Genomic DNA, 19,027 nt, shown 5'->3' on the forward strand with positions numbered 1-19,027 from the left:
AATATTTTTTATTTACCCATGATCCTCAGGAGCAAACCAGGATATCTGTGCTTCTGAATCTTTATCATTCTTTGCTTGGACTGAATTTAGCAGCTGCACAATTTGCTCTTCTCGCCGTTCATCCATGTGCACTACAGCTCTCTATTTTGTAAAAAAGAAAAGGTGTATCTGTTAATACAGACATGCATAAAATTAGTTCATATTTAAGATGAAAAACTAAAGACAAAGCACTATATGCTCAACATACGTATAAGTTATACTTACCCATGCTTGCCCTCTAGCCTAATCTCCCTTCCTAGGTGACATTCATGACAACATCTGAGTGTCCTGCTAGGCCTTTTAGACTGCCATGTGCCTATAAAATCTGACAGATGACTGGCAAGTAGAGCTTTTTTGTCTCTTCTTATTACCTTTGTTTCCTTAGCTCCCACCTTCAAATGCTTACAAATGTCCAATAATCAAAACTCAAGTACTCTAAGCAGATCTTGGAAAGTGTATAAATACCTTTATGCCATGAACAGCATGCAGTCTTATTCAAACAATAGCAAGCCAATGGACACAGACAACAAAATTTCTTTAAAAATCAACAAAAATAAAATGTGTGACAAAAAAGCTGAAATATTAGAAATAATATTTTGATGGTAAATGACTAGCCGACAGTTGTTATACTTCTGTATGTTAAGTAATTTTTGAAGACTGATTTCATAGGGGGCTGCTTGGTACTCATGGAGACGGCTAATGCAGGAGCTGCTTCAGGGGATAAAAATAAATACCAGAACTAGCAAAGATCAAGTCTTTAGAGGCTACAAGAACCCTAAACATGCAGCAATGAGATGAAATTAATGTCAATGCAAAGAAGAACAAATGTCAAACATAATTCTTTGGACACTTTCACTTTACATGGGAAGTTTAACACGATTCTTCCAAAATTATGGTACTACAAACCTCAACTTCTTTATAATCCATATTGAGTAATGTGCACATGAATTTACAAAATGAGTCTATTAAATTAAAGAACTTAAGAAAAAAGTCAATATATTAATTGAAAGATAAAATAGTTTAAAAGAGAATAAGGAAACCTTAGGAACTAACAATTATCTAGGTGGGACTTAGGTAAATGGTATATGGACACTGCTTTTATGTATGTGTGATAGTTAAGTCAATTAAAACAATGATGAGATTTCCTAACTGTACTAATCAGAAATCTGAATCTGGATCTCTACCGATTTTGCATAAAAGCCATTCCCATCAAATAATGGTAGAACTTATTACAGGATCTGGCACTCATGGCTCAAAACAGAAAATCAGCCGAAATCAGCATCCATTAATGTCCAACCTCTTCACCAAGAATACAAAGTAAAAGCATCCCTTCAATTTCCCCAGCCCTAAAGCCGTGTCCTAGTTTTCAGTGTTACCAACAGATTTACTGGCAAGTGCCCATTTCCTATCCTTCCATATCTGGACACCCTACTGCAATGTTTAACTCACCCATCTCCAGAATTCATCAAGGTCTTTATGACACCCGTGCACTGCCTGCCACTATCAATTTACATACCCTTCTCTCCACCTCTGGATACTCCACCCTTGCTTTGTTCTTCCAGTCATCTCTTCTTCTAACTATGTGTTGCACATTTTACAGCTCAAATGATCTACAGACCAAGGAGCACTGGCATCATTTGGAAGTCTGTAGACTCTCTGGCTTGTCCCAGTCATATACTTAAACAAGGTGCCAGGTGAATCCTATCCACATTCAAGTTTGAGAAACAAGGTCTGTTGCTTTCAGAAGTAGGCCATTCTTTTCATTATGTACCCTCATTTCAATAGCATCCACAGGCCCTTACTCCTTAGGGTCAAATGACCCTTTCACGGGGGTCACATAAGATGGAATGGAAAACACAGATATTTACAAAACAGCATCAAAATAAATTTAAGGTGTTTCACCAAAGCATGAAGAACTATATTAAAAGGTCACAGCATTAGAAAGGTTGAGAACCTCTGCTCTAGGTTATCAGAACCATCCAGAAATCCTCACTTATATGCCCAATAATGTCAAGCTCTCTAGCTTTTAAGATGCTTCCATTTGAACAGACAGTCTATATTCGCTACTTAGTAACATAGCATTCTGTCTATGGCCCTTAGCATACATTATCTCTATAAATTAGGTACGGGCTGGAGAGATGGCTCAGCGGTTAAGAGTACCCGACTGCTCTTCCAGAGGTTATGAGTTCAATTCCCAGCAACCACATGGTGGCTCACAACCATCTGTAAAGAGATCCAGTGCCCTCTTCTTGTGTATCTGAAGACAACTACAGTTCACTTATATATAATAAATGAATAAATCTTTAAAAAATAGTTTATAAATTAGGTACTACAGTAGTATCCCAAAAATTAAGTTTGTCATACATATATATGGATAGAACTATGAGGATCCACTAGGGTACTTTCATTTTGTAAGTATGAGGCTTATTTTAATGTAAAAACTATGGAAATTCTAGGATAAATTCATATTAAGCTAAAAGTGCTGAAAAGAATTATGACAACTGAAAAACATGCTTAAAGATAATTCAAAGACTCATTTTAGGGAGAAAAATGGTATAAAATTTAATAAGGAGCAGAAATAATGTTAGTCAAACTATGATTATATCAGACTCAGAGCTTGAGCTCAGAAAGATTAACCCAAGGAGGGAAGCCTGTTATGTTACAGCCAGATCACACGATTCCCAGAAAACACTAAAGAGAGGCAAGTTGGGAACTAAAGATTAAAATGATCTAAATTAGATCATTTAAAGAGGCCACCTTTTAAGAGACCACCATGGGGCCAGGCTGGCGTCTATAATTCTAAGAGACCACCATGGGGCATGCATATATATATATATATAGTTTAGAGGTCTGACCCATAATTGCTACAGCGATAAATAAGAGAGCAGAGCAAACATTTACCAAAATGGAAGAGAAAAATCAATGTTCACTTCCACATGGCAACTGAATAAACAACACTGACATTTGCTAAAACGCAAGTTTGGGAGTGGGGTTCGGATTCAGAGGTCAACTAATAAAAGCCTTGCCTCCGAGGTGTGCATATATGAAATCCCAGCACTTGGCATGGAAAGAGGACTAGGAGTACAAAGTCAGCCTGCACTAAACATCGATATCCAATACACAAGTGTGCCCTGCATATATCTGGAAAGATACCGTCTACTTATTTAACTTACTTGTTTAGATATTTCTTTCCCCCTATTAGAATGCAAAGGTCTTTTCCATTCAAAAACCATGTATGAACTAGACTCAAAAAAACTTTAAAGATTCTGTTAATGTGTATTTATTTAGAACAGACCACTCAATAAACATTATGCTTGCTGGCTTGGTGATGCACACCTTTAATTATGCAGCACTGGGGTGGCATAAGTGGGCAGATCTGTTGTTAAAGGCCAACCTGGTTTACAGAGCAAGTTCAGCACACCAAGGCTACATAGAGAAATCCTGTCTCGAGGAAAACAAAACAGACAACAACAAAACACGATGCTTCCTATACTACTTCAAGATACAAACCAAACTGACAATCCCTTGATGAGATTAGCCAAATACTTCTCTACAGGGTCTTCCTTTCAAGGACGTTAAGTCTTAAAGAACTGTTAGTCAACAGAAAATTCAGAGCAGAAAGGGAGAAGAAAAGACGAGCATGTGACTCACTTTAAATGCTTATACTAGTAGCTAAACTACTTTTTTCCTCAAAGATCCACAGTGTTTTACTGCTTTTGTTGGCTGCTCCAGGGAATGAACTTAAAAATGACAGTAAGTATTCTAAATGAATGATATCCCCTAATAAAGTCAACTTCGGCTGGAATCTGAATTTAGCATTCACCCCCAGTTCAGTTCTCACGTCCTTAAACAGAGCATGCATCGGCTGCAGCAGTGATGGCTTGAACCATCCGGCGACCGGACACCCCGTTACAGGGGCTCGGCAGACGTTACATCTAGCTCCAGCAAACGCCAGGGAAGAGTTAGAGTCGGCGAGAGCACCGAGCAAACGCGTCCCTACTTGACCTTCATACCTCTTGTCTCTCAGCCTCCTTGTTCTTCTGCGTTTGCTTTTTTGCGTACCATAGGCCTATCTCGCGACCCTTAAGGTGGGCCGGATGCCGGCCCCGGCCGCCGCGGCCCCCTCCGCCGCCGCCGGAGCCCCGGCTCCCTCCACCGCCGCCGCCAGAGCCCTGGCCGGAGCCCCGTGGGCCCCCGTCGCGGCTCCAGCTCTGATGATAGTCGTAGCTCATTGTCCGAGACGACTACAGGTACCACCAAAACTCAACCGCTGAAAATGGCGCCCAGGACCGGAAGCGGGCGCACATTACCCTCAGCTTTGCTTCCGGCGCCCAGCGCGAGAGGGCGGGCCGTTGAGTGTCACAAGCAGACATTTCCGGTGACGTCACGAACGGCGCCAGAAAGTGTGACCTGCGGTGAAGTTTTTTGTCCGCGTTCTGGTCGGAAGCTTAGGTCCCCTGTGGGATCCGGTCTTTGGGACGGCATGGGTTTTCACCCAGCTTGAGAAAATGTGGAAATTTGAGTGAATTTTAACTACTTTGTTAAAACCTAGAATTTGTTTGCAAGGTCATGGATAGTAAGAACATAGCAAACAAAAGAATCGACCATTGTGTACTCTCCTCAAAGACCAAAGAAGTTCGTATTTCTTAGAAACCGCCTGGCACCTCTTTCACTCAAATCAGTATATACACCGAAATGTCTTCTTTAAAGAGGCTTTAATACTGGGACTGGAGAGATGGCTCAGCTGTTAAGAGCACTGACTGCTCTTCCTAGGGGTCCTGAGTGCAATTCCTAGCAACCACATAGTGACTCACAACCATCCGTAATCAAATCCCATACCTTCCTTTGGTGTTTGTGAAGACTGCTACAGTGCACTCATATACATAAAAAAAATCTTAAAATTTATCTATCTATCATCTATTTATTTATTTATTATGGGAACTTGGGTGTCAGCTCAGTTGATAAGAGTACTTGCATGGCATGATTTCAATCCCAAACAGTATAAATGGTATTGTTCTGCAGGCCTGTAATCTCAGCAAACAGCAGATGGAAGCAGAGGAAACAGAATGTCATCCTTAGCTGTATAATGAATTTGAGGCCAGCATAGGTTATCTGTGTCTAATCTGGAGGTTTCTCAGAAAATTGGAAATGGTTCTACCTGAAGACCCAGCTATACCACTCTTGGGCATATACCCAAAAGATGCAGATACCACAAGGACACATGCTCCATTATGTTCATACCAGCCTTATTTGTAATTGTCAGAAGCTGGAAACAGCCCAGATGTCCCTCAACTGAAGAATGAATACAGAAAATGTTGTTCATTTACTCAATGGAATACTATTCAGCTATTAAAAATGAAGACATCATGAATTTTGCATGCAAATGGATGGAACTAGAAAATATCATCCTGAGCATCGAAATAACCCAGACCCAAATGGACATGCATGGTATGTACTCACTAAATGGATATTAGCCAAAAAGTATAGAATACCTAGGATACAACCCACAGAACTTAAGTTTAACAAGCAGAAAAGCTCAAGTGAGTATGCTTCAATCCCACTTGGGAGGGAGAAGAAAATCTTGGGAGGCAAAGGGAGAGAGACACCTGGGAGAGAGGAGGGGGGTAAGGGGGAACAGGATCAGGTATCAGGGAGTGGGAGGGACAGGAGAGGAGCCCAGAGGACCAGGAGAATGAATGGAAATATTCAGCCTCAGGGGTGGGAGTTGGGGGGACCCTATAGAAAGTACCAGAGATCCAGGAGATGAGAGACTCTCAGGACTCAATGAAGGTGACCTTACCCAAAATGCCCAAAAGTGGGCAGAGGGAACTCAAAGAGCCCATCTTCAATAGATAGGTCCTCAAGTAGAGGGACTGGGTTACTAACCCACAGTCAAAATTTCTGACCCAGACTTGTTCCTGACTAAAAGAACTGTAAGGACAAAAATGGATAAGAGACTGAAGGAAAGGAGGTCCAATGACTGGGCCAACTTGGGATCTATCTGGAGGTCCGGTGGACCAAGGGCTGACACTATGATTGATTCTGTGCTTACAGACAGGAGATAGCATGGCTGCACTCTGAGAGGCCCTACCAGCAGCTGACTGAGACAGATGTAGAAATTTACACCCAACAATTGGACTGAAGTCCGAGACCCTTATGGTTGATTTTTTTTTTTTTGCTGTAAAATCACACTTTCATTAGAAAAAAATGATTGATAAACAAATCATTGTCACTCAGGATTGGAAATGTGATATGATTTTCCTGGAATATGCATATATGAATCTGCCAATTTAAGAAAATCTAACAATATTTCCATCATAATTTTCTAATTTTTTAAATTAAATTTAGAGTTAGGATAACACCTGTTTATTATAGTAGGTATTTTAGCCATACTAAAATCTTTCTATTTATTTATGTGGTTACGTTAGCCAAAATATTTTAAGTACTTTACAAGGGATTATAATGTGAAATATCCTTAACATTCAGTTGCCTAATATCTTCAAATTAAACAAAACAATTTTGGGTTTGTACACAGTAAAAATTTCCAGATTCTAGAAAGAAAATTAGTTAGAGTCAGACTCTACAAGATATCTACCATTACTAAATTCTGGTATAATACCAAAGAAATATAAACATAAATACCCAAAAGGTCTAAAAAACTGTTACTTCCTTTTTCAAACACTTACCTATGTGACAGAATTTGTTCATGTACTGAAATCCCAAAGCAGCATAATTACTGTATATGGATATATATATATATATATATATATATATATATATATATATATATATGAGAATCTGGCAGTTTCCTATTAAATTAGATTTTTTCCTCCATCTTTATTAACTTGAGTATTTCTTATTTACATTTCAATTGTTATTTCCTTACCAGGTGTCCAGGTCCACATCCCCCTAACCCCTCCTGCTCCCCTTCATTATGGGTGTTCCCCTCCCCATCCTCCCCAAATTACCGCCCTCACCCCAACAATACCATTCACTGGGGGTTGACTCTTGGCAGGACAAAGGGCTTCCCTTTCCACTGGTGTCCTTACTAGGCTATTCACTGCTACCTATACAGTTGAAGCAGAGGGTCAATCCATGTATAGTCTTTGGGTAGTGGCTTAGTCCCTTGAAGCTCTGGTTGCTTGGCCTTGTTGTTCATATTGGGTCTCAAGCCCCTTCAAGCTCTTTCAGTCCTCTCTCTGAATCATTCAACAGGGGTCCCATTCTCAGTTCAGTGGTTTGCTGCTGGCATTCGCCTATGTATGTGCTGTATTCTAGCTGTGTCTCTCAGGAGAGATCTACATCCAGTTCCTGTCGGCCTGCACTTCTTTGCTTCATCCATCTTGTCTAATTGGGTGGCTGTATATGTATGGGATACATGTGGGGCAGGCTCTGAATGGGCATTCCTTCAAACTCTGTTCTAAACTTTGCCTCACTATCCCCTCCCAAGGGTATTCTTGTTCCCCTTTTAAAGAAGGGGGTAAAGCATCTCCATTTTGGTCATCCTTCTTGAGTTTTCATATGTTCTGTGCATTTAGGGTAATTTGAGCATGTGGACTAATATCCACTTACCAATTAGTGCATACCATGTGTGTTTTTTGCTGACTGGGTTACCTCACTCAGGATGATATTTTCCAGTTCCATCCATTTGTCTATGAATTTCATAAAGTCATTGTTTTTGATAGCTGAGTAATATCCCACTGTGTAGATGTACCACATTTTCTGTATCCATTCCTCTGTTGAAGGGCATCTGGGTTCTTTCCAGCTTCTGTCTATTATAAATGAAGCTTCTATGAACATAGTAGAGCACGTGTCTTTGATATAAGTTGGGGCATCTTTTGGGTATATGCCCAAGAGAGGAATAGCTGGATCCTTGGGTAGTTCAATGTCTAATTTTCTGAGGAACCTGCAGACTGATTTCCAGAATGATTGTACCAGTCTGCAATCCCAACAATAATGGAGGAGTGTTCCTCTATCTCCGCATCCTCGCCAGCATTTGCTGTCACCAGAGTTTTTGATCTTAGCCATTCTGACTGGTATGAATTGGAATCTCAGGGTTCTTTTGATTTGCATTTCCCTTATGACTAAAGATGATGGAAATTTCTGTAGGTGCTTCTCAGCCATTCAGTATCCCTCAGCTGTGAATTCTTTGTTTAGCTCTGAACCACATTTTTTTTTTTTTTTTTTTTTTTGGAGCTGGGGACCGAACCCAGGGCCTCGTGGTTGCTAGACAAGCGCTCTACCACTGAGCTAAATCCCCAACCCCTGAACCACATTTTTAAATAGGGCTATTTGTCTCCCTGCAGTCTAACTTCATGAGTTATTTGTGTATTTTGGATATGAGCCCTCTATTAGTTGTAGGATTGGTAAAGATCTTTTCCCAATCTGTAGGTTGCCGTTTTGTCCTAATGACAGTGACCTTTGCCTTACAGAAGCTTTGTAGTTTTATGAGGTTCCAGGTGTCGATTCTTGATCTTCAAGCATAAGCCATTGGTGTTCAGGAAGTTTTCTTCAGTGCCAATGTGTTCGAGATGCTTCCTCACTTTTTCTTCTATTAGTCTGAGAGTATCTGGTTTGATGTGGAGGTCCTTGGTCCACTTGGACTTAAGCTTTGTACTGGGTGATAAGCATGGATCGATCTGCATTCTTCTACATGCTGACCTCCATTTGAACCAGCACCATTTGCTGAAAATGCTATCTTTTTTCCATCGGATGTTTTTGGCTGCTTTATCAAAAAATCAAGTGACCATAGGTGTGTGGGTTCATTTCTGGGTCTTCAATTCTATTCCATTGGTCTATCTGTCTATCTCTGTACCAATACCATGCAGTTTTTATCACTATTGCTCTGTAATACTGCTTGAATTCAGGGATAGTGATTCCCCCATAAGTCCTTTTATTGTTGAAAATAGTTTTAGCTATCCTGGGTTTTTTGTTATTCCAGATGAATTTGCAAATTATTCTGTCTAACTCTCTCAAGAATGGGATTGGTATTTTGATGGGGATTGCATTGAATCTGTAGATCCCTTTTGGTAAAATGGCCATTTTTACTATATTAATCCTGCCAATCCATGAACATGGGAGACCTTTCCATCTTCTGAGATCTTCTTCAACTTCTTTCTTCAGAGACTTGAAGTTCTTATCTTACAACTCTTTCACTTGCTTGGTTAGAGTCACACTGAGGTATTTTAATTCATTTGGGACTATTATGAAGGGTATCATTTCCCTAATTTCTCTCTCCACTTGTTTCTCTTTTGTGTACAGGAAGACTACTGATTTGAGTTAATTTTATACCCAGCCACTTTGCAGAAGGTGTTTATCAGGTTTAGTAGTTCTCTGGTGGAATTTTTGGGATCACTTAAATATACTACCATATCATCTGCAAATAGTGATATTTTTACTTCTTCCTTTCCAATCTTTATCCCTTTGATCTCCTTTTGTTGTCTGATTGCTCTGGCTAGAACTTCAAGAACTATATTGAATAAGTAGGGAAAGAGTGGGTAGCCTTGTCTAGTCCCCAAATTTAGTGGGATTGCTTCATGTTTCCCTTTATTTAGTTTAATATTAGCTACTGGTTTGCTGTATAAGTCTTTTACTATGTTTAGGTATGGGCCTTGAATTCCTATTCTTTCCAGGAGTTTTATCATGAAGGGGTGTTGAATTTTGTCAAATGCTTTCTCAGCATCTAATGAAATGATCATTATCTTTCAGTTTGTTTACATAGTGGATTACATTGATGGTTTTCTGTATATTAAACCATCCCTACAGGCCTGGGATGAAGGCTACTTGATCATGATGGATGATTGTTTTGATGTGCTCTTGGATTCAGTTTGCAAGAATTTTATTGAGTATTTTTGCGTCGATATTCATAAGGGAAATAGGTCTGAAGTTTTCTTTCTTTGTTGGGTCTTTGTGTGGCTTAGGTATAAGAGTAATTGTGGCTTCATAGAAGGAAATTGCTGGCTCTCCATCCGTTTCAATTTTGTGGAATAGTTTGGATAGTATTGGTGTGAGGTTTTCTATGAAGGTCTGATAGAATTCTGCACTAAACCCGTCTGGACCAGGGCTCTTTTTGGTTGGGAGACTTTTAATGACTGCTTCTCTTTCTTTAGGAGTTATGGTGTTGTTTAGATGGTTTATCTGTTCCTGATTTAACTTTGGTGCCTGGTATCTGTCTAGGAAATTGTCCATTTCCTCCGCATTTTCAAGTTTTGTTGAATATAGGCTTTTGTAGTAGGATCTGATGATTTTTTGAATTTCCTCTGATTCTGTTGTTATGTCTCCCTTTTCATTTCTGATTTTGTTAATTTCGACATACTCTCTGTGTCCTCTGGTTAGTCTGGCTAAGGGTTTATCTATCTCCTTGGTTTTCTCAAAGAACCAGCTTTTGGTTCTGTTGATTCTTTGTATACTCCTTTTTGTTTCTACTTGGTTCATTTCAGCTCTGAGTTTGATTATTTCCTGCCTTCTACTTCTCCTGGGTGTATTTGCTTCTTTTTGTTCTAGGGCTTTTAGGTGTGCTGTCAAGCTGCTGATATATGCTCTCTCCTGTTTCCTTCTGCAGGCACTTAGAGCTATGAGTTTTCCTCTTCGCAGTTTTCATTTTGTCCCATAAGTTTGGGTATGTTGTATCTTTATTTTCATCAAATTCTAAGAAGTCTTTAATTTCTTTCTTTATTTCTTCCTTGACCAGGTTATCATTGAGTAGAGCATTGTTCAACTTCCATGTATATGTGGGTGTTCTTACCTTATTGTTATTGAAGACCAGCTTTAGCCCGTGGTGGTCTGATAGGACACATGGGATTATTTCTATCTTTCTGTATCTGTTGAGGCCTGTTTTATGACTGACTATATGGTCAATTTTGGAGTAAGTACCACGAGGTGGTGAGAAGAAGGTATATCCTTCTGTTTTAGGATAGAATGTTCTATTAATATCTGTTAAGTCCATTTGGTTCATGACTTCTCTTAGTCTGTTTATGTCTCGGTTTAATTTCTGTTTCCATGATCTGTCCATTGATGAGAGTGGGGTGTTGAAATCTCCTACTATTATTGTGTGAGGTGCAATGTGTGCTTTGAGCTTTAGTGAAGTTTCTTTTATGTATGTAGGTGCTCTTGTATTTGGAGCATAGATATTTAGGATTGAGAGTTCATCTTGGTGGATTTTTTCTTTGATGAATATGAAGTGTCCTTCCTTATCTTTTTTGATGATTTTTAATTGAAAATTGATTTTATTCGATATTAGAATGGCTACTCCAGCTTGCTTCTTCTGACCATTTGCTTGGAAAGTTGTTTTCCAGCCTTTCACTCTTAGGTAGTGTCTGTCTTTGTCTCTGAGGTGTGTTTCCTGTATGCAGCAAAATGTTGCTATGGTTGAATTAAGGAAAGGACTGAAGAAGCTGAAAGGGAAGGCAACCATCTAGGAAGACCAGCAGTCTCAAATAACCAGGACCCCAGGGAGCTCTGAGAGACTGATCCCTCAACCAGGAGTGTACAGGCCCCTGACACATATATACTATAGGTCTGCTTGGTCTGGTCTCAGTAGGAGAAGATGTGCACAATCCTCCAGAGACTTGAGGGCCTAAGGAAGGGGGAAGTATGGGGGGAAGCACCCTCTTAGAGGCAAGGAGTATGACGAATGGGATGAGGAACTGTGGGAGGAAAGATTGGTGGGGGGGGGGGCAACGACTGGAATGTAAATAAATAAAATAACAATAGTAATAAATATCTTTATTTACTACCTTATGTTATAACATAAAATAAGAACATGTTCCAGAAGTCAAGGCCAAACACTTGAGAAATGTAAAGCGCACTTTAAGATTCACAATCTGATTTGAAGCCATGTGCTGCTTATTAACAAGACTAGTCCATGCCCTGTGTCATCTATTACAAAGTAATGAAGTGGTTCATCCACTTGCTTTTAATTTTCGCCAAAGCTTTCTACTTTGTGTAGATGTCAATTTAAAGGTGCTAGAGATACTTGGCCAGCAACAGCAGCAAAAGCTACAAAGTGGCAGATATGAGGTTTTAAGTGCTCTCGATGTTTTTGGTTTTTTTTGGGTAGGACAAACAAATGCATGTATATGTATATTGTATAATGAACTTAGATGGAGAAATGTAATACGGCCAGAGAGTGATCCAGATTAATCCACTGTGACCTAAAAGTGTTTTGAGTAAATGCTTCCGAGTTCCTGAAATCACTTATTATGTAAAGGCAGAGCCTCCCAAAAGTTTTTGTCCTAATCTTCTTGGTAGAAGAGTAAGGGAAAACTGGATTTTCACTGGAGACTGGAAGTTAGCACCATGCCTACACAGAATTTTATCACAAAACGTTCTATTCTAAGGATTTCTTTATCTTTTCCATGTCCATAATCCATAAATGTCCTTCTTCTTCTCCCTTACTTTACTTGTTTAAGGTAAAGAGTAGACAGTCCTGTCATTGGTGGTCAATTATAGACCTGTGGGATGATTTCACAGGTGAGGGGCAGGCAACATAGACACAAACTGTTAAAAATCCAGAGTGAATTCATATGTTTTAAATTGTGTGCTGTTCTACTTAGTAGGATGAAATGCCATGGTTGGTCTTCTGTGTTCTGAGTGGCACATGAAATTATCCCTTTGTTCATTTTATGTATGTTCTGTTGGCCCCAGATTCCTAATCTGCTGTTCGTAACCCCATCTGAAGTTTTATAACTGAGTGTCAGTGCTATGGAACTTTTGGCAACTGAGAAAGTTGTTTCAAAAATAATTCAAAACCATGCATGTTAACTAAGGCAAGTTGCTTTTGTTACACGAGTCCATGTTCCATTACGCACCTCCGCTGCAGTGTTGATTTGGAGCATCAACATGTGTTCACTGTGTTGTGCATGCATTCACTATGCAGTGCCGGCAAACATTATCGAAAACACCTGGATTCAAATTTGTGCCTCATGCCACCTATTATAAAGTAGTAAGGTTATTGAATACTTGGTTTTAATTTTCATCAAAGGTATGCTACGAACTGCAGTGTTCTTAGAAATACATAAAATCATACAGCTATTATAATGAAGTAATGGTTTAACTGTGGGAAACCAACACTTGCTATTTTTATTCCTTAGCATTTGGTACTACACTTGTACATCTTTGGACTGTAATGTGTCAAAATTTCAGTTTGAATTGCTGATCTGAGTTTTATTTAAAAATAATTAAATGGATTTTGCCTTAGGATGGCAAAGAATTTCCAACAATTTTGGAAATAACCCTAAATATACTTATTTCATTTTGTACTGGGTATTTATGTAAAAGGTTGCTTACAAAGTCAACGTATTGATAATTCTGGAAAACACTGAAAATGTTGTATGATCTGCAGTGGAGATTTAATTATTTATGTAAAAATAAACCAACACATCTTTCTCATTAGTACACCTATTTGCTTTTGTCTTTAATAAATGGTAAAAGTATCATGTATTACAAAGAACTGACTGTTTTGTTTGCTTTTCTTGAGACAGTGTTTCACATAGCTCAGCCTCATCTGGATCTTGCCACAAAAGCAGAATGGCATTAAACTCTTGATCCTCCTGCCCTCACCTCCCAAGTGCTACAATCACCTATATGCACCATCACTCCCAAATGAAGGGATTTTTTTGTGATAAATTTCTTTATTATTTCTTTGTTGTGTCCATTTTGTTTGCCTATGTTATATATCTACATACGCAAAGATACAAAAACATTTCCTGGGCAGAAAAGAGTTGGCAGTGGAAAAGGTTTACTAGACTGTGACAAGGGCTTCCTGTCCTTTAGTTCCTGTCCCTTTAGTTAATCAAATTGGGTATAGTGGCATTGCATTGCTTGCATTCAAGTAGCCATTACTTCACTTAGTAATAATGACTTTTCCCATTTTCACTAACATAATAGTTATTGTAATAATACATGCCAAAAAGAAGGCTTGACCTGTTTAATTTAAATGAAAGAATGAAAGTCTGGCTTGATAATAAAAGAAAATATCATGTTGAGATTGCTAAGATACATATGAAATGAATCTATTTGTAAAATTGTGAAGAAGGAAAAACAATCATATTAATTTTTCTGTTGTACCTCAAATTGTAGTGGCGCTCTCTCTCTCTCTCTCTCTCTCTCTCTCTCTCTCTCTCTCAATTTAATAAGGATACATTAGGTGCACCTTTTATGTTGCTTACTCATTTTGTTATTTTAATCTGCGTGTCCTCAAATATGGAACAAAGATGAAATTTTTTTTCATTTTTATAGTTATGTTACAGAAAAAAACGTAATTTGTAATAAGTAAAATTTGATATCCAGACTAATGTAAGGAGAGAATGTTATAGTGCCATGCTTTCAACAGCCTACAATATTGTCTTTCTCAACAGTAAACCCACCTCTCCACCCTTCAGTCTACTCATAATTGGAATGAGTAAGACTGATCCACACAGAATCACAGAACATAGTAGTAATGGACACTACATAGTTTAACTGGTGTTAGAATATCAGACATATTCCACAGTTTTTAAATAAACATTCTGATCTATTTGCAGGTTAATATGATGGTCCAGAAATGGGGGTTACTGTTAGCATTCTCCTTGAAAAACAGAGAACCCTTAATTTTCTTCTTTCATGCCATTATGAATGAAGTTTTACTGTTAGGCTTTCCATTTTATTTAAAATAGGGCTTTATGCAAGAGACTTGGGAGATTGTTACTATAGAAAATAGCCCCTGCATGGTTGTGCTTTATATCCAAGAGTTGTTGGTTCATAGCATATTTGGGTTCTGTAGTGGCTATTCCTGGTTGTCAACTTGACTATATCTGGAATGAACTACAATCCAGAATTGGAAGGCTCACCTGGGATCCTGATCTTGAGGCTGGAAGATATAATTTTTTGACATGGATCTTGGCATGGAGATCTTGAGGCATAGTAGCTATGAATCCCAGGAGAGTAAGGCAAGGAGATCTCTGAGTTCAAGGTCATCTGGGACAAAGCAAGTACCATATCCAGGCAAGGTGGTACACCCGTTTAATCTGGGACACACCTTCTACTGGAGACCTACATAAGTACATTGGAAGAAGGGAAATTCTTCTTTGCCTGCCTGCCTTGTGGGACTGAGCCACTGCTAGATCCTTGAACTTCCATTCACAGTTGCTGCTGACCATATTTGGGGAGTTGGACTACAGATTGTAAGTCATCAACAAATTCCCTCACTGCATAGAGACTATCCTGACTAATACCGGTTCATTAATGAAATTTATGATAATTAAACCTTGACCTTCAGTATCTCGTGGTTGTATTCAGCGAATTTGACCTTGTTTCAGTAACTGGTGTTCTGGTGGCTCTTATTCGCTGGTAGCTTCCTGGCAGAAATTTTGCTTAACTTTAACTGTATGGTTACATGGCTCCATCACAGTAACCCCTAGCAACCTAGCAACATCTCTTGCCTCTTTATTTCCCGTGTACTATAAAGGGGCATATGTATCCTTTCTAATTGTTCAAGAGCTGGAGAAAGTTTTGCAGTGTTATAACAATTTGTACTGGTGAGTTTTACATCAACTAGATACAAGCTACAGTCATTTGGGAAGTGGGAACTCAAATGAGAAAATGTCCTCTTCAGATTGGCCAGTGTGTGAGTCACTCCCTGATGCACCCTATGTCTTCCAGTCTCCTAAAGCAAAGAGTTTAGAGGCAGAATAGTTTCCAGTTACGTTTCTTTGCTGAGCCATTATTAAGGACATTGATCACAGATTTTTTTTCCCCTTCTTCCGAATGAAAGCCCAGATTTGGGAAGGTATTTTCTTTCATTTACAAGTAATACATCTGACTTTTCTCTTGCTGGTGCTAGACAAGTCAGGCAGTAATAAAGTGATTTGCAGTGAGAGTGTTGGGTCTTTTCATATCTAAGCTTGATGATGGGAGGAACTAAAAACTGTTACCTGTCATCTGAACAGCTGTATTGTTATGGCTGCAGTTTGTTTCATGTTGAAATGTAGATAAAAATCAGCCAAGGACATTTGGTAGTTGTTAGGACATGGGGAATCACCTTTCTTTCTGGATGTAGTCACTGCTGTTGCCCATGCATCAATAAATGTTTCAACACCCATGTGAATGTAAGTAGTAACAATTGGACTCAGTGGATTTTTATTTTTAATGAAGAAAACATGAAGATGGGAGGAGGTGATGCACTGAGGAGCATGCAGGGGAATGGGCTGCTGAAAGGTGGTTATGAATAAAATGTGTTGTATGCATTTTCAAAGAATTAATTATAAATTCTAAAAACAGAAGGAAAATTAAAACAGGAAAAATACATGAATAATCATGGGAAGAAGTGAGTAGAGCAAAGTCTGGGAAAAGTTCCAAGTGTGGAATTTCTACTGTACTTTTCTCCCATGGAGTCACTGAAAGAATTCCTTTCCTGTGTGTGACAACATGCACATGGGGAAAGCTCATTTGAATCCTTCTTGGGACTCCATCATAGGAATATCAGAATTTAGTCCGATGGTCTATTCAGATGACAGATACCAGTTTTTTCAGTGGGCAATCTGATATGAGAAGACCTAAAGTTCTCACTGCAAACCACTCCATTGCTATTTAGCTTGTTTAGGATCCAGGGAGACTTGTCCAGCAGAGAGGGAGACAGTAAGACACAAGTAATAGAAGATATCTATACATTGTATGAGTCTAGTGAATTATGGAAACTGACAGTGATGTAAAGACTCTTCTGAATATAAAATTAGTGTTGGAGGCAGGGGAGAAGGCAATGTTATATGGGCTCTATTCACTAACCTACGGCATGGCTTAAATCCATGCCCTTTGTGTGTGTGTGTGTGTGTGTGTGTGTGTGTGTGTGTGTGTGTGTGTGTTTGTATGTGTCTTGTTTTGATTTATAGCTTTAATCTCAATTACTTAGAACAGTTTATAATATATAATAGTCATCCATTTTAAAGAATAAAATAAGTTGAAAGATGTTAAATGAGAGATTCAGGGAAAATGTTTTGAAATCTGATGTCAGAATGTCTTATCAGAGGGCCTTCAAAATAATGTGCAGCCAAGCTCCCCTTGTGTTTTGAGAAATACAGCATGCATTTCTTCTTCAAAATGAATCACCTCTGTCAAGATCAGCTGTCAAAAGTATCAGGGATTATAAAGGATGTTTAAGTTACTCAATCTTTACAGGCACTGAATGTCTGCAGCTGGTAGAAGTCACCACCAGATGGTGACACTATCAATCAACCAGCTTTATCTTCAGATATCTCAGTTTATAGACAAAAGAGACAAGCTATGCCAAGTTTACTGTTCAGTAATAGTGAAAATTTCATAACCCTATCTTACAAGGACAAGTGAAGATATTTAGATGTAGTACAAAATAGCAAGATACTCCCTATGTCAAAAGAGGGTTTGTGATTAGAACTACTCTGAAGAGAAAATAAACTCGAATAGGCATGTGTTACTAAACTTTCCCTTCCTTACAGGGATTTGGATGTGTCATAGATGCTTCTGTGTGGCCCAGTTTTCTCAATTTTCTCAATTCAGTACAGATGGCTCAAAGTGCTGACTGCTACCATTTCTTTAATATAATTTAATTTTATGTGTATGGGTTTTTTGCCTGCATGTGCGGTCCTGCACCATGTGCATGCAGAACTCAAAGAAGTTAAAAGAGTGGATCAGATCCCTGGGAACTAGATGTGAGGGAGCTGAGAATCCAATCCAGGTCCTCTGCAAAAGTAGCCAGTGCTCTTAACCACTGAACCTTCTCCACGGCTCTGTGTTACACATTTTTAGCACATCTTTTAGTTTTTTAAATTGTATCTCAGATACGTAATGTCAGTTTAATTTAATTTAGTTTTTAAATTATATCAGTTTTAAAGCATATCCATTGTATCACAGAAGAACCAAGGGTAGTTAAAGGGGAATATACTTTATTTTTTACGTTTTGGTTTTTCCAGCCTAGGCTTAGCCAGTGAAAAGACAATGGAGATAGTCAGAAATCTGGATCTTACCATTAATTAATCTCCCAAGCCTTGATTTACATCTTCTCATTAAAGGCTCTGTCCTAAAAAAGGATTTGTTTACATTCAAATAATTATCACGTTCTTTTAAAAATTCCCTAATAGAGGCTCAAGACCCCATATGAAGAACAATGCCAACCAACCAGAGCTTCCAGGGACTAAGCCACTACCCAAAGACTATACATGGACTGACCCTGGGCTCCAACCTCATAGGTAGCAATGAATAGCCTAGTAAGAGCACCAGTGGAAGGGGAAGCCCTTGGTCCTGCTAAGACTGAACCCCCAGTGAACGTGATTGTTGGGAGGAGGGTGGTAATGGGGGAGGATGGGGAGGGGAAGCCCATATATATAAGGGGAGGAGGAGGGGTTAGCGGGATGTTGGCCCGGAAACCGGGAAGGGGAATAACAATTGAAATGTAAATAAGAAATACTCAAGTTAATAAAGAAAAAAATTCCCTAATAGAAATTGCATTTAAAGCAGAAAATCAGACATCTAGATTTGTCAAAAATGACCCTTTACAAACACTGTTAGAATGTTCTTATTTGAATGTTTATTAGAATGAATTTGATCTTTCCTGTTTGCTTGTTTGTTTCCTTTCTTCCTCTCTTTCTTTCCTTCTTTCTTATTATTTTATTTTGGAGGCAGGATCTCATTTTGCTGCCTGGCTGGCATGGAAATTGCATAGTAGACAGTCTGGCCTCTCGCATAGGGGGTTAAAGACTTGTGCCACCACATCCCGTTCAATTTTCCTTTTCCATGAAGAGGTCTTTCTTTGGACAGAGGATCACATGTATACAAGGTTGGCTTCAAACTCTGTGTAGTAGAGAACAGCCTTGAACTCCTGATGCACACTAGGAAAGACTACTAAGCAAGCTACATTCTAGTTTTCTTTTATGAAGACGTTTAATGTTTATGCTCAAGAAGACAAATTTGCCAAATTATGTGTTCAAGAGATCTCAATTTCGGTGTTTTATTTAAAAATCAAATATGTTTGTAATGAGAA

The 19,027-nt window shown here is 38.9% G+C and overlaps 1 protein-coding gene across 6 annotated transcripts in view; it reads right to left on the minus strand.

Annotated features, from left to right (window-relative positions):
• Positions 1-4,347, minus strand: part of Dhx36 (DEAH-box helicase 36) — a 38,043-nt gene extending 33,696 nt beyond the window's left edge. For 5 of the 6 annotated variants that reach the window (XR_015663157.1, XR_015663156.1, XR_015663153.1 and 2 more), the window contains exons 1-2: positions 4,053-4,320; positions 17-141 (exon numbers count right to left, since the gene is read on the minus strand). Coding sequence is in view for 1 of the 6 variants with exons in the window: in NM_001107678.3 (NP_001101148.1) it covers positions 17-141; positions 4,053-4,271 (344 nt within the window). In the remaining 5 variants the exon portion in view is untranslated. 6 annotated transcript variants of the gene reach the window in all.
• Positions 4,348-19,027: the final 14,680 nt, after the last annotated feature.

The sequence above is a fragment of the Rattus norvegicus genome, chromosome 2 (assembly GCF_021556685.1).
Source record: "Rattus norvegicus strain SHRSP/BbbUtx chromosome 2, alternate assembly SHRSP_T2T, whole genome shotgun sequence".
Classification (NCBI taxonomy): domain Eukaryota; kingdom Metazoa; phylum Chordata; class Mammalia; order Rodentia; family Muridae; genus Rattus; species Rattus norvegicus.